This window comes from Juglans regia, chromosome 13 (assembly GCF_001411555.2).
Source record: "Juglans regia cultivar Chandler chromosome 13, Walnut 2.0, whole genome shotgun sequence".
Lineage (NCBI taxonomy): Eukaryota > Viridiplantae > Streptophyta > Magnoliopsida > Fagales > Juglandaceae > Juglans > Juglans regia.
Window position 1 is genome coordinate 9,680,942 of NC_049913.1, and position 22,829 is coordinate 9,703,770.

The 22,829-nt window shown below is 35.2% G+C and overlaps 1 protein-coding gene across 1 annotated transcript; it reads right to left on the reverse strand.

The window, feature by feature from the left end:
* Window positions 1–1,617: 1,617 nt before the first annotated feature.
* On the reverse strand, window positions 1,618–9,041 carry LOC109019416 (lysine histidine transporter 2-like). Its single transcript, XM_019001703.2, has 7 exons — window positions 8,863–9,041; window positions 8,370–8,751; window positions 7,890–8,285; window positions 2,180–2,285; window positions 1,992–2,083; window positions 1,839–1,907; window positions 1,618–1,716 (listed from the first exon to the last, which is right to left on the reverse strand). Exons 1-7 carry the CDS (start codon window positions 9,033–9,035, stop codon window positions 1,618–1,620), a joined length of 1,317 nt encoding a protein of 438 aa, XP_018857248.2. The 5' UTR covers window positions 9,036–9,041.
* Between the last annotated feature and the right edge of the window lie 13,788 nt (window positions 9,042–22,829).

Sequence of the window (22,829 nt, forward strand, 5' to 3'; positions counted from 1 at the left end):
TGACACATAAGAATTTCTTCAAAAGTGAAATAAAACTAGTTCCAGTGAATCCGTAGGAATTTTTTAGGACCTCTGCCCGATACCTAGGCTTTTTCCCCTCTCTTCAGTGTTTTCACCTCTCTCTCTCTCTCTCTCTCTCTCTCTCTCTCTCTCTCTCTATAGTTGCAGCACCATGAGCTTTCAAGAAGGGAGTAAAAAATCCATAGAAAAAATTCCAGGCTGTTGTCCCGTGGCCAACTCGAAGGGGCGAAAGCGGTTGATGCCCATTTGATCAGGTTTTCCATGAGTTTTGAACCAATTTATTCTTATTTTGCAAATGCCATTGAACAATATGGTGCGTACGCTAGAATCAAGCTATATCATGTCTCAAGTCCATATATCTCGAAGAATAAGTGCTTGTCGGCCTTTGATCGGTCCCTCTTAATCGACTGTCTGATCATAAACATATAATTATATTTTGATTGTAGATCAGGATATCAACCTTCACCTAGCTCCCATGCACTTTAACCCCTTTTTTGGACAGAAAAATGGGAATTCTATTTCGAACCGGATCTATTTGGATAGAGAGAGAGTGCGAGAGAGGGAGAGAGACCAAGATTGAAAGGGCTTCTTCTGGAGAATGAGAAATACTACTGTAGTTTCCGTTGAACTCACGACCTCATCGACTGTGCTAAGGTTCTGATCGAGATCTGTTTGGAGAGAGAGAGAGAGAGAGAGAGGGAGAGAGACGACTGAAATGAAGGTTTCTGGAGAATGAGAAAGAATTGCTCTCCGTGTGCACCCATAGTAAATTAAGTGAGTCTGCAGTTGTTTATTGGCTGGTGTAATTCTAGAGTTTACACTGATTCCAGCTTGAAGCTTTTCTCATTAATCTATGGTAGAACGCTTACTAATTAAGCTGTACCATGGAAGCAAAATGGGGACAAGACAACAACAATAAATCTTTCTTATAGTGGAAAAATCAAAGCATTTTAGAAAAATTCTATACATTATACTACTATTCTATTTTAAGAAAATCAAGGTATTTTAAAAAAAAAAATTATATATCATATTATATAAAATGTGTCACATTTATCATTATAAATGATTTTTTATTAGTTAATTTTTTATCATTTAATAATAATAAATCTGGCGCATCCAATATAAGAAAATAAAAATAGAATATAAGTGTGATCTGTCGTTATTTTATGCGAAGGGTGTGGAAAATGATCAGTGGAGACAAAGGTAGTGGAAGAGTTCGTTCTCTGGATTTGTGCACTTTATAACCGCTGTTGCTGGGAATTGTAGGCTCCAGGGGATGGCATTTTTGTCTTTTTTTTTTTGGGAGTTAAGTCATAAGGAATTGAGACTTTGATTTTTTTACTAAATTTTATTTTCTTAAAATATTTTTAAATTTAAAAATATATACAAATTTATTAATAATCACTTTCTTAACTATAAAAAAAAAATTAAAATACACTATATATTTTCCTTTTGGTCATTCCCAATCACACATGATAATACATTATATTTTTAGTGGCCTCTTGTGCCAACTACTTAATGGCATCCACTTGAAATATGCCTCATCGCCAAAATAGATTTCGAAAGGACAAGAATTAGGATGATCGACCTTGTAGTTCACGAGAAGAACTTGTAGTTCTTAGCTGAAAGGATGATCGACCTTAGCCCACCAATGGGTGATAGGACCATCAACATAACACCAAGCACAATGCAGATCTGATATGTAGAAATCAAAACAGAATCAGTTTAAGATATTGAAAAGAACAGGAAAAAGAACAATAATTCAATAAAATCCAAGTTTGATCCCGTTTGGTAGTTTGAAGCAATGTCAACATTACCCAGTTTGTGATCCAAGATAAACTGAGTTTTTTGGGTTTATAGATGGCGAGCCATATGATGCAGGGGAGCTGTAATGAGTCAAAAAACGAAATCTTTTAGCATTATATTGGATTATCATGTGACGAAGGGAAAAGAAAATCATTTTTTCTTACGAAGTATGTTGTCGGGGCAAAAGCGAATCCGCCAAAGAAGCCAAGGAGGCCCCCAAAGAAAGGGACTGCTATGGCTACGATCATGGTAAACGCTGCAGTCATGCAAACAAGTCAGAGTTTTTTAGTAAAATACTTCAGATTCCAGAATTCATTTGTGTATGTGTGCGTGAGAGAGAAGGCTGGCTTACCAACATATGAGGTGCGAGTAACAAAGCGAAGAATGAAAGAAGGTTTGAAGTTCAGTTTCTTCACTAGCAAAGTTTCCAGCATATCGAACACCGGCATCGCGAAGATCTGCGGTTTTCAACACTTCAGCAAAGAAAATAAATGAAGATAAAGGAGATCACAATGGATGTTATGAGGTGGCTTGAATCAGATGGAACAGTGCGTGTGTCGTAGGTTCGCTCGAGCGAAGGTTCACTTGGCTCGAGCGAAGTAAGTCAGAGAGTGTTCGCTCGACCCTCGCTCGACACCCAGCTCGAGCGAGATCAAGTCAGAGAGTTTCGAGAGCTTCGCTCAACCCTCGCTCGACATGCAGCTCGAGCGAAATCAAGTCAGAGAGTGTTCGCTCGACCCTCGCTCGACACCCAGCTCGAGCGAGATCAAGTCAGAGAGTTTCGAGAGCTTCGCTCGACCCTCGCTCGAGTGTTAGCTCGAGCGAAGTACAAAAAACCTACGTTCGCTCGACACTCGCTCGAGTGTTCACTCGAGCCAATGTTCACAGAAGTGAACATTTCTGTTCCTATAAATACCAAACGGCGCCCACCTCTTAGATAACTTCAGAAATCACTTTTTGTCTTGTTTTTTAGTGTTTTCTTGAGAGAGAAGTTATAGAGTGAGTTTTGAGAGATAACTTCCTTGTGAAGTTTTGTTGTATTCATCTGTACTCCATCTCTGTTGATAGTGAAATCTTCGATACCGACCCCACCAGTGGATGTAGGCTCATTTTGAGTCGAACCACTTAATTCTTGGTGTTCTTTCTGTGTGATTGTCATCTTTTCTTTTGTTTAGTTCCGCTACTTTACTTCGAGTTAGTCTTAGATATACAGTTATTCCCAACAAACTGGTATCAGAGCTTGGCTCAAACAGATCTGGAGGGATGGCTATGGCTAAGTTCGAAGTGGAGAAATTTGACAGTCAGAACAGTTTCAGTTTATGGCGCATCAAGATGAAGGCTTTACTGCGACAACAGGGCTTGTCAAAAGTATTAGAGGTGTCGATATCCGAAGATTCTCCGGCTCCTTCGAAAGAAGAAGAAGAAAAGGTACACAGTGCTATCCTTTTGTCACTATCTGATGGAGTATTAAGAGAGGTTGCTGACGAGGAGACTGCAACTGGTCTCTGGTCGGCACTTGAGAATCTGTACATGAAAAGATCTCTCACAAACCGTTTGTATTTGAAACAACGGTTATACACTCTAAAAATGAAGGAAGGTACTCTTATTACTGAACACCTAGATGAATTTAACAAAATCATTATGGATCTTAGGAACATAGATATTAAGCTTGAAGAAGAAGATCAAGCGTTAATTATTTTATGTTCATTACCCATATCTTTTGAGAACTTTGTAAATTCCATGTTATATGGTAGAAATTCAATTTCCTTGGTAGATGTAAAGTCTGCTTTGAATTCTAAGGAGTTGAGAAATAAATTGAGTGTGAAGAACACAAATGAACAAGCTAGTGGCTTGTTTGTTAAGGGGTCCTCAAGTAGGGGTAGATCAAATGACAGGGGTTCAGATAAGAATAAGGGGAAATCCAGGGGCAGTTCACAAACAACGTTCAGTAAGAAGAACGTCAAATGTCATTACTGCCATAAGTTTGGCCACTACAAGAATGAGTGTCCAAAACTGAAAAACAGAGAGGACGGCACTAGTTCATCTAATGCCGTCAGTGTTGCTGATGATAGGTCTAACGACCTAGACCTCGTTCTAGCAATTAGCGACTCAAATAGTCGCTTTAGTGACAAGTGGGTCATGGACTCAGCTTGCACTTTCCATATGTGTCCCAAGAGGGACTGGTTCATTAACTATGAATCGGTCAACGGAGGCTCCGTTTTGTTAGGGAATGATATGGCTTGCAGAATTGCTGGAATTGGTTCGGTCCGAATTAAGATGTTTGATGGAATTGTCCGGACATTGTCTAATGTTCGACACATTCCAAATTTGAAAAAGAATCTTATTTCTTTGGGCACACTTGATTCGTTGGATTATAAGTACACTGGTGAAGGTGGAGCTATCAGAGTCAGTAAGGGCTCTATGGTTGTGATGAAGGGAGATAAGACAAATGGTCTTTATTTCCTTCAGGGCTCTACGGTGACAGGTGCAGCTGCAGTGTCTGTTTCAGATGATCCGGATTCAGATGTCACACGTTTGTGGCATATGCGTTTGGGTCATATGAGTGAGAAGGGGATGTCAATTTTGAGTAAGTAGGGTTTGCTATGTAATCAGAAGATAGGGAAACTGGATTTTTGTGAACACTGTGTGTTTGGAAAACAGTGTAGGGTTCAGTTCTCTACAGGGGTTCACAGAACCAAAAGTTCTGTGGACTATATTCATTCTGATCTTTAGGGTCCATCTTCAGTTCCGTCAAAAGGTGGAGCTCAGTATTTGCTTACGTTCATTGACGATTTCTCACGGAAGGTTTGGGTTTACTTTCTGAAGCAGAAAAGCGATGTATTTGTTAACTTCAAACAGTGGAAAGCTTTGATTGAAAATCAGACGGGCAAGAAAATCAATAACTTCGCACTGACAATGGTATGGAGTTCTACGGAGGTGAGTTTGATGAATTCTGCAGGAATGAGGGTATTGCCAGACATCGTACAGTTAGACATACTCCACAGCAAAATGGAGTAGCTGAACGGATGAATAGGACTCTCTTGGAGAGAGCCCGGAGCATGCTTTCTAATGCAGGTTTGGGTAAGGATTTCTGGGCTGAAGCAATCAACACAGCCTGTTACTTGGTCAATCGTTCTCCAGCCACAGCGATTGGTTTGAAGACTCCGAATGAGGTATGGTCTGATACTCCTGCTGATTATTCGAATTTGAAAGTTTTTGGTTGTCCTGCATATTTCCATGTTAATGATGGAAAACTTGAGCCAAGGGCAAAGAAGGGCATATTCATTGGGTATGCCAGTGGGGTGAAGGGATTCAGGTTGTGGTGTACTGATCCCAAATCACCCAAGTTTGTAATCAGTAGGGATGTCACTTTTGATGAAAAATCCATGCTTATTCCGAGAAAGGAGATTACTGAGTCTACAGGACAAGAACAGGATGTCAGAAAGCAGGTGGAGTTTCAGGTTGAAGCACCACAAGGGCTGCCTCGTGGCGCCCAAGATCATGCTATTGCAGATGAGCATGATTCTGATCCGAGTAGCAGCGCACAAGATGAGCAAGACTACAGTATAGCGACTGGTAGACAAAGGAGGCAGATTAGACCACCTCAGAGATATGCTCATGCAGATATGGTGATGTATGCTCTTACTACAGCAGAGAATATTGTCGGTCAGGAGCCTTCCAGTTATTCTGAAGCTGTCAAGAGCGTAGATTCTGCTCAGTGGTGCGCAGCTATGACTGAAGAGATTTAGTCTCTTCACAAAAACCAAACATGGGATTTGGTTCTGTTGCCAAAGAAGGTGAAGACTGTTGGCTGCAAATGGGTCTTCAAAAGAAAAGAGGGAATCCAGGGTGATACCGATGCAAGATACAAGGCACGCTTAGTTGCTAAGGGCTTTAGTCAGAGAGAAGGCATCGACTTCAATGAAGTCTTCTCTCCAGTGGTGAAACACAGTTCGATCAGATTGCTACTTGCCATAGTAGCATTGTATGACTTAGAGCTGCAGCAACTTGATGTTAAAACAGCGTTCCTTCATGGTGAACTTGAAGAAACCATTTATATGCATCAGCCAGAGGGATTCATTGTTGAAAACAAGGAAGATCATGTGTGCAGATTGAAGAAATCTTTATATGGTTTGAAGCAGTCGCCAAGGCAATGGTATAAGCGGTTTGATTCCTTTATGATTGATCATGGTTATTTGAGAAGTAACTATGATAGTTGTGTTTATCATAAGGAATTATCTGATAAGTCTTTCATTTATTTGCTATTATATGTTGATGATATGCTTATTGCTGCTAGAAGCATATCTGACATAGGTTTGTTAAAGACCAAACTCAGAAATGAGTTTGAAATGAAAGACTTAGGTGCTGCGAAGAAGATTTTGGGAATGGAAATCATCAGAGATAGGAAAGCTGGAAAGTTGTACTTGTCCCAGGGAAAGTACATTGAGAAAGTGCTTCAGAGATTTGGAATGTTTGATTCCAAACCAGTAAGTACACCACTTGCTACGCACTTTATTTCAGCTAGCTTATCTCCTCAGACAGATGAAGAGGAATGGTTCATGGCTAGTGTTCCTTATTCCAGCGCAGTTGGCAGCATCATGTATGCAATGGTTTGCACCCGTCCAGACATTTCACAGGCAGTGAGCGTGGTTAGCAGGTATATGGCTAATCCGGGTAAGACTCATTGGCAGGCTGTGAAATGGATACTAAGGTATTTGAGGGGAACCATGAACTTTGGGTTAATTTTTGATAGAGATGTCAATCTCAGTTCCAAAGTTACTGGTTTAGTTGATTCTGATTATGTTGGAGACTTAGATAAGAGAAGATCATTGACAGGTTATGTTTTCACTCTGTGTGGGTCAGCTATTAGTTGGAAAGCAACACTGCAATCCACTGTTGCTTTATCAACTACCGAAGTAGAGTACATGGCAGCAGCAGAGGCTGTTAAGGAGGCCATTTGGTTGAAAGGCCTGGTCAATGATTTGGGTTTGAAGCAAGATAGGATCTCAGTATTTTGTGACAGTCAGAGTGCAATACATTTGACCAAAAATCAAATGTATCATGAGAGAACGAAGCACATTGATGTCAGGTATCATTTTCTCAGAGAGACCGTTACAGAGGGTCTTATACAGATTCTGAAGATTGCTACTACAGAGAATCCAGCAGATATGATGACTAAGCCAGTTGCAGTATACAAGTTCAAACTTTGTTTGGACTTGATTGGTGTTTGCAGTTTGTCATTCCCGTAAGGGATTTGGTGGTGGGGATTGGTTTTGTGATCAAAGGTTTTTTTTGTGTTTTTTGGCAGAGTTCAAGCCAAGGTGGAGATTTGTTATGAGGTGGCTTGAATCAGATGGAACAGTGCATGTGTCGTAGGTTCGCTCGAGCGAAGGTTCACTTGGCTCGAGCGAAGTAAGTCAGAGAGTGTTCGCTCAACTCTCGCTCGACACCCAACTCGAGCGAGATCAAGTCAGAGAGTTTCGAGAGCTTCGCTCAACCCTCGCTCGACATGCAGCTCGAGCGAAATCAAGTCAGAGAGTGTTCGCTCGACCCTCGCTCGACACCCAGCTCGAGCGAGATCAAGTCAGAGAGTTTCGAGAGCTTCGCTCGACCCTCGCTCGAGTGTTAGCTCGAGCGAAGTACAGAAAACCTACGTTCGCTCGACACTCGCTCGAGTGTTCGCTCGAGCCAATGTTCACAGAAGTGAACATTTCTGTTCCTATAAATTCCAAACGGCGCCCACTTCTTAGATAACTTCAGAAAATCACTTTTTGTCTTGTTTTTAGTGTTTTCTTGATAGAGAAGTTCTAGAGTGAGTTTTGAGAGATAACTTCCTTGTGAAGTTTTGTTGTATTCATCTGTACTCCATCTCTGTTGATAGTGAAATCTTTGATACCGACCCCACCAGTGGACGTAGGCTCATTTTGAGTCGAACCACTTAATTCTTGGTATTCTTTCTGTGTGATTGTCATCTTTTCTTTTGTTTAGTTCCGCTACTTTACTTCGAGTTAGTCTTAGATATACAGTTATTCCCAACAATGGAACTATGGAAACGCACGCACCTGGTAACTTCCAATGACATGAACAACAACAAACATGTTAGCCATTGCAATAAGCCATGCGGGCTTCTCCAGGGTGATGAGGATGTTGTCATCGACGCTGTTCCCAAAAATCCAGTACCCAATCAGAGCAACAGGGAAGTAGCAAATGGCCACAACGATGTATGCAACCAACACTCCTTTCCACATGGGTCCCTTGGAAGGCTTTTCTGGAGTTGATGGAATTGTTGCTTGGATCTCCAAAACCACATTGTGGCCAGCATAGGCAAATGCCACATCACCCAATGCGTTAAAGAAATTGAAGGTAGCATCAGATGTGGTTTTAGCTGTGTAACTATAGTCCACATCTGGTTTAATTCCCTTCCCAGCAGAAGCTGCCCAAGCAATGGTTGAGTAACTGCACATAACACCAATATGCATTAATCTAACTGTTTCATTGTACGTAACTTCCAGATAATGTTGACACAGACAGGCATTCAATCTTAAGGACATGACTGCCGCGGCCATTGAGACGTTGGAAATAGAGTTGAAGTTTGGGAGATGGGAGACAACAAAGTGCACTGAAGCGAAAATCATGATGAAGTAGGAAGTCTTGATTTCCTTGCAATCAAGGCAAACCGAGTCATGGAACTTCTTCAGAGATTTCCCACCCGTGACCATGTACACAATGTCCCCACCAACTTCAACGATCAGCTGTTGCGGCAACACAATCCAAAGTCCCAGCTTTTCACCAAATGCATACTGGCCAAGCTCATGGTACCTATCGAATCGCTTCCCGGGTACCATTTCGTGCATCTCAACCATTTGCCATAGAGTGTATAGGGTGATCACCCATGACAGTAGAAGAATTGTTACACCAGGACCCCTATTATTATTGAAGGAAAAAAACATCTGGTTACATCGTCCTCTGTTTGCTCAAAACCCAGAAACCAATTAATTATCAAAATCCAAACTAGAAGTGAATCAATAAACATACCATCCAAGATGTGACATGGCATAAGGGAGGCTGAGGACACTGGCACCAACCATGGCAGTGACATTGTGGAAAGCCGAGTACCACCATTTTGCGTTCCGAGAAGAAGCGATCGGAAGCCAATCGTCGATCTCCTTCTGCTTGGCTGCATCGTTCTGTGACCCATTCTGCGCCATCTTTAATTTGCTTCAATTCTATCAAGAATCAGACTGATCTGGGAAATTAGAGTTTGAAAGTGACAACAATGGAGGCCACACTCACGCCTAGGTACGTACGTACGTACATATAGGTTTTAGGTACATTTATATATATATATATATATATGTATATAATGCCAGATAGGTTGCGACCTCCCTACATTTTTTTTTTAAAGAATGGTTTAGTTAAAAAAATAGTAATGTAAAGATAAAATTTTAAGTTGGGCAAAATTTGCATACTCTCTTTTAAAAAAAAAAAATATTATTATTATTTTAATTATAAGTCTCACTTTTTTTATTTTTTAAGTATTCTACAAAAGACTTGTAAACTAAAAGAGTACTGCTACATTTGTAAAGGAATTACATAAAATAATCACATAAATTAACGTAACTTCATCTGATTTGTTAGATCTTTATAATAAAAATAATTTTATAATCTGATGAATCACGTTAAACCATATCAGTTTATGAGATTACATTTATATAATCTCTTTATGATTAGAGTATTTCCTAAACTAAAAATTGTATCCGGTCCAAAAGCCTATTATGGGCATTACTCAGTTACTGTGGTCAGCGATATTTTCGGTTTAGGAAAACTCTAAACACAAGCAAGTTCGTGGACCCCTTGCGCACCCCCAATCTATTTGACATGCCACACACAAAAAGGAAATGGTGCGTTTTGATCTTACAAAATGAAGAGTTGGCCAGTTGGGGGACGAGCGGGAGATGAAAATAGGAGGAAAAATTTCAGGAGCAGTCTGGGAGATGAAAAAGGATGAGAATCTCCCTTATGGTTGCTCGGCAGCCATTGACCAGTCCGGGAACTCTAAATCTCAGAAATCAAAATCCATTTAAATTAAAAGCATTCTCAGATAATCACCAATTTGAAGTTGAAAATTAAGATTTTGTTATTTAGAGGACAAGACGCTTTGAGCTAGTTAAACCCGACGCAATGTGACGCAATATTTGGAGTGAAGTTGTTGTAAGATAAGAAATAAAACAGTAAATTTGAGAAACTCGAAATCCTATCAGTACATCGTAACAGCAAATTTGAAGCAAAATGCAGAAAAATGTGTTCAAAATGCAAACTTACGAGATTTTTCCAAGCTGGAGAGAGAGAGAGAGAGAGAGAGAGAGAGAGAGAGAGAGAGAGAGAGAGAGAGAGAGTAAAGAGATGGTAAAGAGCTGAGAATAAATGTAGCTCTTAAAAGAGATGAGCTAATATGTCAGGTTTTCCAAGCTGGTAAAGAGCTGAGAATAAATGTTGCTCTTAAAAGAGATGAGCTAATATGTCAGGTTTTCCAAACTGGAGAAAGGGAGAGAGAGAGAGGAGTAAAGAGATGGTACAGAGCTGAGAATAAATGTAGCTCTTAAAAGAGATGAGCTAATATGTCAGGTTTTCCAAGCTGGTAAAGAGCTGAGAATAAATGTAGCTCTTAAAAGAGATGAGCTAATATGTCAGGTTTTCCAAGCTGGAGAAAGGGAGAGAGAGAGAGAGGAGTAAAGAGATGGTAAAGAGCTGAGAATAAATGTAGCTCTTAAAAGAGATGAGCTAATATGTCAGATTAAAAGATTGAATACTCATAATACAAAAATCTGGGTATATATCATTTTTCTCAAATACTTACTGTTTGAAAATATGATTTGGAGAAGATGACAGGTTCACTAAGAGCATTGGCATTAGATTAGCCAAATGCATTTTCATCTTCAAATTTAAATAATTTTATAAAAAGTTGACCCACATTGAATTAGCCAAGCACATTTCAAATAAAATCTGATCTACAGTCTTTTCATCTTTCTTTCTAAAGATGAAAAGAACTGCTTCAAGTCCAAACTAATTGTTTATTATTTTCGGCTCAACTTCCGCGATTTCTTTCTTTCTTCTTCTTTCCTCTTTCTCTCCCGCGTCTCTTCTTTCTCTTCTTCTTCCCTCGGTCTCTCGTGTCTCTACCTTCTTGTTCCCTTTTTCTCTCCCACGATTTCTTCTTTTTTTTTTCTTTTTTTTTTCTCTCTTCTTTCTCTTCTTCTTCCCTCTCCCGCGTCTCTGGCTTACTCTTCCTCCTTTCTGTTCTTCTAGGGTTTTTTTTTCTCTTCGCACCATCTTCATCTTCCCTCTGTCGCGTCTCTGCCTTCCTCTTCCTTCTTTCTCTTCTTCTAGGTTTTTTTTTCTCTTCTTTCTCTTCTTCTTCCCCTTTCTCTCCCGTGGCTAAAAAAGCTTCCATCTTGTCTCCAGCACGGCATCGCAGCAGCTTCTCTCCAGCACGACAAGCAACTCGGTAAAATTCGAAACTTTGTTCTTGATTTTACTCTTGATTTTATTATTTGGGTTTGATGTTAATTAGGGGTTTTTCCTTGGTTCTTCGTAGCTAATTATGATTATTTATGTATTGGGTATCGGATGCGTGCAAGTCAGGCATTTTATTGTTCTTTTTTGCCTACTGTTTGAAGTTTGCTTCATTACTTTTGAATTAGAGATAACTCGGTTCTTGGAGGTGTGATTGGAAATTGCATGTTGTGTAATGTACTAAATGAGCTTGATTTAGGGATCTTGGATAGTTGCCTACTTGTGTTGGGCTTAATTTGTGGTTGTTAACATGTTGTCTATAAAATTTGAAGGGATGTTGATAAGTGCACAATGTCAAATTTTGTTCAATCGGTAGCTAGATTGGGGCAGAATCTGATTCATACATAGAGAACCTACAGAATTTTACAGTAGTGTGTAGTAGAATTTTGCAGAATTTTGAAAGGAATGATGAGAATGTATTGAATCTGTTTCTGTTTTAGTTTTCCTGTTTTCTAGAGTGCAGTAGGTATTTCCTTTGGGGCAGAATCTGATTCAGACATAGAGAACCTTTGTTGATGATTGTACATAAGTTTTTCTTTTACATATAGACATAGAGGATATATTCTGTGCTTTAAAAAGATACCTAGGTACTTGCACAAAGACATAGAGGATATATTTTATGCAAGTACCTTTGTTGATATAGACATAGAGGATATATTTTATGCATAATGGTCAAAGTGATCTTCATAGGTGCCACTTTGTATCATTTACAGTTATTTTCTTCCCATGTACCACCTAGAATCACTTGCCTTGCCATCAACCCATTCAAGCTCTGTTTTTAAGGGATGGAAAAGGTAAATTATTTAATTAAGGGTTAAAAAATAATCTTGAAAGTTTAAAACAGAACAAAATTATAATCATCATTTGCCTAAATTTCTACCAGAAAAAATTTATATAAATAACTTTTAAATTTACCTACCATTTTGCATACCTCAATACAAGTAGTACTAAGAATTTTTGTTCAAACTTCTCAGCCTAGCTCCAGATTTACCACTGATCTCTTGGCTTTGTACATGGCAAATTTAAAGACGGTTGGTCCATTGATTTGCGCATCATATATACACAGATATAGGTTAGCCATCTAAAAACACAAGCTCAAAATACTTAAAGATAAAGGTAAAGTTGTATCATAATCAATGCCAGAATTTGCTCCAGTAACTATGCAATTCTTGCCATTCATTCTTGCCTCCATGACCTCTGGTTTGAACTTCTTTGAATGTTCACTACAAAGCAAAAAAACTCACCAATCAGCTGGAAATGTGAGCATAGAAGATTTACATGAGTTCCCTTTCAGCAACCTATATCAAATGAGTTCCGTTATCAAGAAAAAAAATACAGTAATTAGTAGATATACATAATGAAAGATATACATAAACAGTAATATGTACCTTGAGAAGGAATATTGTGAGTAGTCCAATGGAGAGGTGACTTTGGAACTGCAGCGTTGCAGTGATTTTCATGTCTTTTGGAATGCATTCTAAACTTCTAAAACATTTTGATAGAAAAATCCTATGAGAATATGTAATTTCTTGAGGTGCACCCATCTTATTCAATTCATAAATATGTAATTTAACAATAACTATATATTTGAAATTAATTACTTTTTCTCATTTAGTATAAAGCCCATCGATGATCACAACACAGGAATAACCTATGCTATGTCATGCTAGCAGTTTTTTTTTTTTTCCTTTCAGCATGTTTATGAGGCATATTGATTTTTATGCTGATGAGATATAGGGAGACAGCTTTAAGTTTGTTGTCTACTGTGCACTGATAGAAAACAATGAATTGAACTTTAAGAGATCCCCTTCAAGTTAAGATGGTAGAAAGCATTTCGTGCAACATGATATAACTTTTATTTAACTGCTGCATGATGAAAAAGTTCATATGAAGATGAACAACAATGAAAATACTTGCTGTATGTGAAAGCAATCTGCATGTTTGTGGTTGTTGTATGTGAAAGCAATCTATTTTTGTATGTAGATGCTGTTTCAGTAGCACTGTCTCTGATATTTGTATGAGTTTAGTCCTGATTTTTAGATATTATACATGAATCAAGGATGGATACCACATTTGATGAAGATCCATTCTTTACCACTCTATTGCAAAGTGGTGAACAAGGTATATCCAGTTCCCTAATGACTAGTAGCCATGAGAATATTGGACTCCAAGCTACACAATTGGAAGGTGAAAAAAGGCCACCTAGTAAGAAAACGCAATGAGGTGTGTCTTTCACCGTAGAGGAGGACAATCTCCTCGTGTCGGCTTGGCTCAATATTAGCATGGATGCTATACGAGAGACAGATAAAAAATACTCTCAAATGTGGGAGAGAATTAGCAATTATTACAAAGAGCATAAAAAACCTAGCATGGCAAATCGTTCAGGGGGTCATTGACCAATCGATGGTCGGTGATCCAAAAATGCACAAATAAATTTTGTGCTGCTGTGGCTCAAGTAGAATCTTTGCATCCAAGTGGTGCGACAGAGCAGAATAAGGTATGAGTTTCTCACTAAATTTCATTTTAAATTTTCTTGCTAAAATTATATTCTTACATTCTTGTTACATTCGCATATTTAGATTGAAAGAGTTAAAATCATGTATAGAGAGACTGAGAAGGCCACATACAACATGGAACATTGTTGGTGTCTATTGAGACACCAACCAAAATGGCAGCAACATGTGTCCATGTTGTCAACTAGAAGGAAACCACATGGGAAACGCCCTGCTATGGCGGAGTCGACTCCACTAGGAGACGACACGATAGATGACAACGTAGATGTCATTTTTGAGAGGCCTCCAGGGAAGAAGACTGAGAAAGAAAGGGAGAGAAAAAAGAAAGGTTGCAGAATCTTACGATGCAGAATTTGTTGAGGCCTTAACGTGCATGACAAATGATAGAGCTGTTTTCATGTCTGAAAGAAGACAAGCGACTAGTAAATTGGATGCTGATAGGGCTCGATTACTAGTGGAGAAAAAGAGGAGAAATGATACGGAGAATAGGAAGATCGATATAGAGATAATGAAGATGGATCTTGCTGGCATGAATGGAATGCAACGAGAATATTTCTTGAATCTTCAAAAAGAGGTTTTTGAGAAATCAAGGAAGTAATTTTCATCTCCATCTCAATCTTCATCTTTTGAAGATGTGTAGCCTTTTGTTAGTAGGGAGTTTTGGGGTTTTAGCCTATGCTATTTTGTAGTTTTTTGTTATTTTGGATCACAAATATGGGTGTGATGTTCATAGTTTTATATGTTAGTTACCACCCTATTCATTACTCTTATTTTGCATTAGTTGGTGATGTTGTTTGTGAGAATTGGCTTGATTGCATTGAAGATCAATGGAATTATTTTGATAATATTGATATCGTGTGATTAAATTTTGTTTATTGGATTGTGAAAATGAAAATTAATATGATTGTTGGAGATTATAAGAGGTTATGAAAATAGAATTAATTAAAAAATAAAAATTAATTATAAAAATATAAAAATAATAATATTTTATTATTATAAAGAGTGTGATGACTAATTCAATATAGACTTTAAATTTTGAATGGTTAGCTAAAAGTAAAAAAGTTATACATTCTTTAAAATTTAAAGAATGAAATAGTCAATCCAATACTAATGGTCTAAAATTTGATACAATTTCTTTCTTTCCATCTTCTATCTTTTTCTTTTTCTTTAGTTTTTTATTTATTTTTAATATAATATTACTGTTGATGTCAGAGGCTGCGCAGGGGGTGCGCCAATTCGTCTGTACGTAGAAGCACTGAAGTCCCACGTTTCTGTATTCAATGATGCTATTATGGTTACATAAGATGAATCTGATTGGATACGTACGAGGTATGGTATCTCGAGCACATGTGTTTTTGTAATTCTGGCTGCCAACGAAGAGTAATGATACTGACAGCACTTTTTACAACTTTTTTTATAATATATAATTTAAAACGAAAGTATTTTTATAAAAAAAATTCTATATATTATGTTATTATTTTATTTTCATTTCATTTCATTAAAAATGATATGGTATATTTATTATTATTAAATAATTATTTATTATATATTATATATTTTTTTTATCATCTAATAATAAATATATCACATACTATTTAATATAATTAAAATAAGATAAGCATGTAATGTATAGTATTATTTTTTTATAAAATAATATTATTTTTATATGATATTTTATAATATATTATTTTTCGTCAACAAATTAGCATTGCCTGTTATTCGAATTTAACATGTACAGCTTGTCAAATGTTATTGTTTTTGCAATTTATGAAAGAGAAATTTTATTTATAGTCTTTATTTGAAAATTATATATACAGACATTTTATTAAATGATAAAATATATTGTTTTACGAGAAATATTTGTATATTTTTAAAAATTTTTAAAAATAAAATTATCTAAATTTAAGTTAAAGACTGTATGTAATATTATTATCTTAGTTTCGTTCCTATCAACGTCAAAACATGATTACCAGTCATTCAACCTAAATTAATAATTAACAATATAATATAATTAATAATTAACAACTTTTTCTATGCAGCACGGTTGCTCGTGTAAGGATATATAATTTAAGGAAAGGTTTGTACATGCAGTTAAAAATTAATTTTTTAATTTTTAATTAAAAAATATTATATAAAATTTTAAAATATTTAAATTTTATTTTTTTAAAAAAAATAAATAAGTATGAGATCTACCGAAAAAAAAAATCTTTTTAATGTTGAAAAGTCTGGAAGTCAAATTATAATCAATGGGAGCAGTATACGGAAAGGTGCAATCCGAGCTGGTTTATTCTTATCTATTATAATGCTAACCTCTCAATTGTTAGCTTTGAACATAAGAATACATATCTGGTGATCTTGTTTCTGGTCCACATGCATTGAGTGCCATTTGAACTCCTCCTCCAATGGGATTCCCTCCCTCTAACGAGTACCACTGATCATCAATGTGAATGCCAACTACAATAAAATTAATAAAATACTTTAACTACGAGCAATTACATAAAAATAAATTTATAAATTAATATAAATAAATTTATAAATTAATATAATTTAATATAATATGTCAGAATATAAAATTAATTTTATTATAAAATAGATCTAACGGATTATATAAACTCACGTCAATTTATAAATTTATTTTATATAATATTTTTCTGTATGTAATACTTCTCGTAAAATTAATTTTGGACTCATTTATTTTTACAATTCCTCTTAATTCATCTCATTACAACTAATTATTACAATTTTTTTAAATTTTTATATAAAATAAAATAAATAATTTAATTTTTTTAATTTTAAAAGAAAAATAATATTAAAAAATATATTCTAATAATATTTTATTTTTTTTTAATTTTAATCTTATCATATCTTATCTTATTTTATTTTTTCTGCAAAGTGGAAGACAATAAAATAAAATGCATATCAACCTCGTCGTTACACCTCGTCAATCTTATCTTATCTTATCTGGTCAACCTCGTCGTTTCACCTCAACGACCATCAAAATAAAATGGCATGTCAGGGGCCGATTAATATAATTGATGTCTCTTGTCTCGCATACAATAAAATAAAATAAAAATAATGTAAATTGATGCATTTATTGCTGCAGGACGACATAGCCACAATCCATCAGTTCTCTCTTAGATCCGTCTCACTCTCAACTCACTCAATGAAATGGTTCGTTTATTGCCCATATCAGGTGTGCGTCGGACGTAGCAAAATAGTGGCTGCTAGTTGCTACCAAAAATATTTCTTTAGAAAAAACTATTTTGCCCTATCAAGCTTATCGCTCAATTTGACCGCTTGCTAAATTTTTTTTATTTAGTTATTAAAGAAATGATTTTAAGTATATTGAAACTTTTTTTTATTTTTTAAAAATATTTAAATATATTAAAAAAATATGAAAAAAAAAAAGAAAAAAAAAACCAAAAACAAAATAGCGATAAGTTTGAGCGGGCTGCTCTAGGCGGCAGAGTAGCCCGACTCTTTTATTTCAAGTAATTGTTAGGTAAGTTAAACCTATGAGAGATCGAATCTCACTCTTTTTTAAAAAAGGTGCGCAGCGGTCAGCACTTGCACTCGATCTCTATAACTATTTGTAATGATTTTTTTTTATAGATAACATAAAATGAATTGAGATGAAAGTTAAAAATTGAATAAAATATTATTAAAATATATTATTTAATATTATATTTGTATTGTGATTTGAAAAGGTTAAATAGTTTATTTTATTGTGTATGAATTTGAATAATGCTAGTATGTCCTCTCATTTTGACCCTTATATATTTAATTTTTTTTAGTTGCTGATTAAGGAAGTAACTATTAATTTATTGATATATATTTTTAAATATTTAAATATGTTAAAAAAATGTGAAAAAGAAAAATGAAAAAAAATTGCCTAAGTGGCAGACATGCCCATCGGTCACTGCTGGGCAGCAACCTAGCATCACTTATTTGAAAAAGTTGTAATAATTAGATGAAATAAATTGAGAAGAATTGTGAAAACAAACAAGACTTTCTCTTGAGAAGTAATGTCAGCTTTTCTCTCATCATTTAAATTGTGTAGATAGTATATTCTATACGTTGGTTTGAAATTAGAATAACCACTCTAAATGAAATTGATGGCATAAAATAAAACTGATTGGTTTATAATTTGATTAAATGAGTTGATAGTTTGTCAAACACCTCCTTTGGTGCGTTTAATCCTCTGCTATCATGATATGACACTATATCTCAATCATATCTAAAAACAAGAATTGATTTAATGGTTGATATTCGTATCTACACAAAATGATAAAATGATAGCGAAAAGTCCCGCTATATCTTTCTTTTCCAACTATTTATTCTCAAACCATTTTAATCGTTCAGTATTCTTAGCTGGGTCTATGGAACTTACCATCAATTAAGTCAAAATAATTAGCTAATAAACCTTTCCTTCAGAAACAGAAAAGCTTGCAACCATAAAGTGCCATTGGCCATCGACAGTGTGCGAGTGTGTGCATACGCGCAAATCTGTCAAGAGTGTTAGGGCGAATCATGCCAGTATTAAGTGCTTTTGAGAATTAGTGTGATCAAAAGAAGAGCGTTACCAACAAAAAGATAAAAAAAAAAAAGAAAAAAAAAAGGCAGAAGCGTGTTCTAATTGGCATGTGAAAGGTAAAGGATTTTCATGAAGCTCATTATGTGTTTGCAAAAGAAAGATGGATGGCAGATGCTCTGGAGCCTCATGTGTAAGGATTTTATTTAAACTCTATGTCTCACATATCCATATTCTAATAGATTTAGAATAGCTCAATATTTATCACTTAATTGATGAATTATAATGGGATAAGATTAATTCTAATGAGATAAAATTAACTCCATATCTAATCACAGTGAGATACAAAGTCTCTAGATTTTTTGATAGGTAGAAGTTTATAAATAGTACTGAGGAGTTAAGGGTTCTCACCTATAATAACATTGTGTCTCTAGCCATCGGGAGACACTCGGAGGTAAAGTTGTTAGGGTGATTCTTCTCTCATAGTTATGTCAGATTCTCTATCAAACTATAATGAAGGAAGGTACGTTTTCTAACTGTTATTATTTTATTATCGTGGATCATAGAAAATCAAAAATCTAATTATTAATATTCATGTTAAAATATTTAACATGCAGTATCAAAGCTTTAGGTTATAGATTTTTTTATGGTCTGAATAAAATATAGATTTGATATTATCATATATTAATTTAACATCATAATACCGTGTACTTCTCCCATTTTATGTTGATATATTTTTGTAAAAGAGAAACTCTCACTTGATTGTTCATGATTCCACGAAGTATTGATGCATCTGCTTCAATCTTTACTTGGATTTTATTTTATTTTCTTCCTCATTATTTGCATTGTGTTGGTAGTTGAGGAGCCAATGTATGTGTTGAAAGTATACAGTGTAAGGTGGCCGAAGTCCCTTACCGACGACTTGGGACGTATGGCGACTTTAAAAGGCAGCATATAACGGTTGAGAAGCCCCGATCGGCTGATAAGAATGTTTTGTGGGTTTCTGTTGACACAAAAGAAAAATTAGAGAGATGGAGTCACTGAGTGGGGATTGGAGGGGGTGGCGTAAGGTGATTGGAGTGCCATGTTGGCACCCAGAGATGGGAAACCACCGCCACCACCATATAGATTTTTGGTATGTTGGCTCAATCCATCTCTGAGATGGGTATTTTTTTTTTTTAAACAATATTATGAAGTAGAGTATTTGGTGCCGATAAGAGAATGAGGACCTCCTTGTCGGCGTCTCTATAACGGGGGCAAAGGGCTTTAAAGTAATGTTTTGAATACCTTACCGGAAGCAGTACCGGTCAAGGTACTGGAACGAAATATTTCGGTCTCAGTACCGTTTCATGTACCATTTCAAGATAATGGATATATAAATAAATTTTATATATATATAAATTATATTCGAAAATAATAGTCTATATATGAATAAATTATATATAAATACATATATATATAAATTATAAATAGTCTAGTCTAAATTGAGAATAAAAAAATAAGCTTGTAGTTTGAAAAAAAAAAATTTAAAGGTCGAAATATCGGCTGGTACCGGCCGAAATTGAGATCAGTACGACCGGTATGAAACGTATATGGTACCTGTACCGGCCCAGCGACCGGTACAGCAAATATCGACCGTACCGGTCGGTATAGTACGAAATTGAAAACAGTGCTTTAAAGCCCACTGGCCGCTACGGTATTATGGTAAAATATATATATATATATATATGAGGGGCAATGAGTTTAACTTCAGCGGTGGTAGAAGGCTGGAGACACCATGTCATCCTCTCCTCCTCGGCGACGCCCGTAGCTGCAGCAATCCAGAGTTGGAAGAACTCTGGTGCGGCGGTTACTGAAGGAATAAGAAGGGGCCTAGGGTTTTTTCTTTCAAAACAGAAGGGTTGGGCTGTAGGGTCGGCCAGTGGGCTCTGGCCCAATCCGAGAAAAGAAAAGAAAATCCAACATACCAATATAAATGGGTCACTGTTGTGGCCCAACCAAATAAAAGAAAGAAAAAAAATTAAATTTTATTTTCTTTTATGTGCATATTATTATTGTTAAATACATATATGAATTCTTTAATATTTATTTTGGCTCTTATTTAAATTATTATGCCATATGTAATTGTTTATTCAATATGGGGCAAATAATTTACACCAAAATTAAAGAAAAGATTAGTTACCCAAAAGTACAAGATTTTCTTAAATTTTGGTAAAAAATCATTAAACTTCATAGTAAGGTGGAAAATTAGAATGAACAATTTGTGTGTCAAGATCTACTCTCAAATGAGGATTTTGATGACACTACTAGTTCTTTCATTAAAGGAAAATTTGAGTGAATAATTTGAGTGTCAAGATCTACTCCCAAATGAGGATTTTGATGACACTACTAGTTCATTCATCAAAATAAAGTTAAAGTGAACTTAATTTGTGTGTCAAAATCTATTCCCAAATGAGTGTTTTGATGACACTGCTAATTCATTCATTAAAATAAAGTTGGAGTGAACAATTTGTGTGTCAATATCTACCTCCAAATGAGGATTTTGATAACACTACTAGTTCATTCATTAAAGGAAATTTGGAATGAACAAATTTGTGTGTTAAGATCTACTCTTAAATGAAAATTTTGATGACACTACTAGTTCATCCATCAAAGTAAAATTGGGATGATCAATTTGTATGCCAGATTTTACTCCCAAATGAGAATTCTGGTAATACACCTAGTTCATCCACATAATTTAAGATTGGAGGAAATGTATGCCAGAGTTTACTACTAAAGGAGAATTTTGGTGATACAGTTAGTTCATCTACATAATTTAAGGTTGGAATGAACATTTTGTATGCCAGAGTTTACTCCCAAATGAGAATTCTAGTGATACAGCTAGTTCATCTACATAATTTAAGGTTGGAGGGAATACTTTGTATGTTAGAGTTTACTTCCAAAAGAGAATTCTAATGATACAACTAGTTCATCCACAGAATTTAAAATTTGTGAGAACATTTTGTGCTTTGGGGTTCACTCCCAAATGAGGGATCTCGATGACCCTATTAGTTCATCCATAATGACTTAAATTCTGTTATTGTTTGTGAGTGTCGAACTCAAAGCATTAATGTGATTAAAATATTTTTCTTGCAGTAAGTATATGAATATCTTTATAAGATTTTCTATACATAATGGATTCTAATTTAGATAAACATGAGCATGCCAAATTTACACTAAGAGTTTTAGACCTTGGTTCAGAAAAATACAGTGTATAAGAATATTGAATTAACATATCAAACTATATGAATTTCTTAGTTTTGTACATAATAGTTTACTTTAGAGGCATTATTATTTCATTAAAGTAATGAGATATGAACAAGTTGGTAGCATAGTTGTTAGCTAGATACATATTTATTTTACTAATTTGTATGAAAAATCATTTGTATTTTTTGGGAAATGAAAGAAATGATTGTGATGAAAATATAAGAATTGTGTCGATTGAAGTTTGAAAGAAACAAAGAAATATTTAAGTGCCCTAAGCGTAAGATATAATTCGAATGGAAGGGTAAATCTTTTTTTGTATAAGTTTCAAATCAGATCTTATACATGTTTATACATTCTTATTAAATTAGATTTGAGTGCAAATGTTGGTACTCATTTTAGTGGTTGAACTCAAGCACAAATGTTTAAATTGTTTCAAAATGCCATTTATATTTGTTCTATTTTTCCTTCCAATAAAATTTTTATTTGTCATGCCTTCATAATAGTGTTTTTCTTAAAACTTTTTCCTTTTCACTCATAAGGCATGTATTGAAACCTAATGAAAAATAATTTATGAAAAGTTTCTTATAATTTGTGGCATAGAATTTGAAACATAATTTGTGACATAAAAATTTGGAAAATATCTCTAATAAAAGTTATAGAGATTAGCAAATAAAATATTTTTCGCATTTAGATTTTCTAAGCTTAGGATGTGTGTTAGTTTATATAAAAGGAAATCAAATCAAACATATCAAGAAAAGATGGTACAAGGAATAGAGAGTTTCTTGAGATAATGCATATAGACGCATGTAAACCTTTTTATCTATAATATTTGATAGATAGAAGTATTTCATTACTTTTATAGATGATTTTCATGTTATGAATGTATCTATCTGCTACATAAAAAGTCTTAAGTCATTAGTAATTCTTGAGGTACTTCTCATGGGGAGAAATGGTAGTTAGATAGAAATGTGAAAAATCATTGAATTGGATTGAAGTAGTGAGTGCCAGGAAAAATATTATGAGTCAAGCCATAACCGTGACCTATTTTGTTAACTTCTTGAAAAAATGTGCAGTAAAATTATTAAAGATAATGACGTATATCTTAAATTTTGTTCCTAATAAGTAGTCTCAAAGACTTA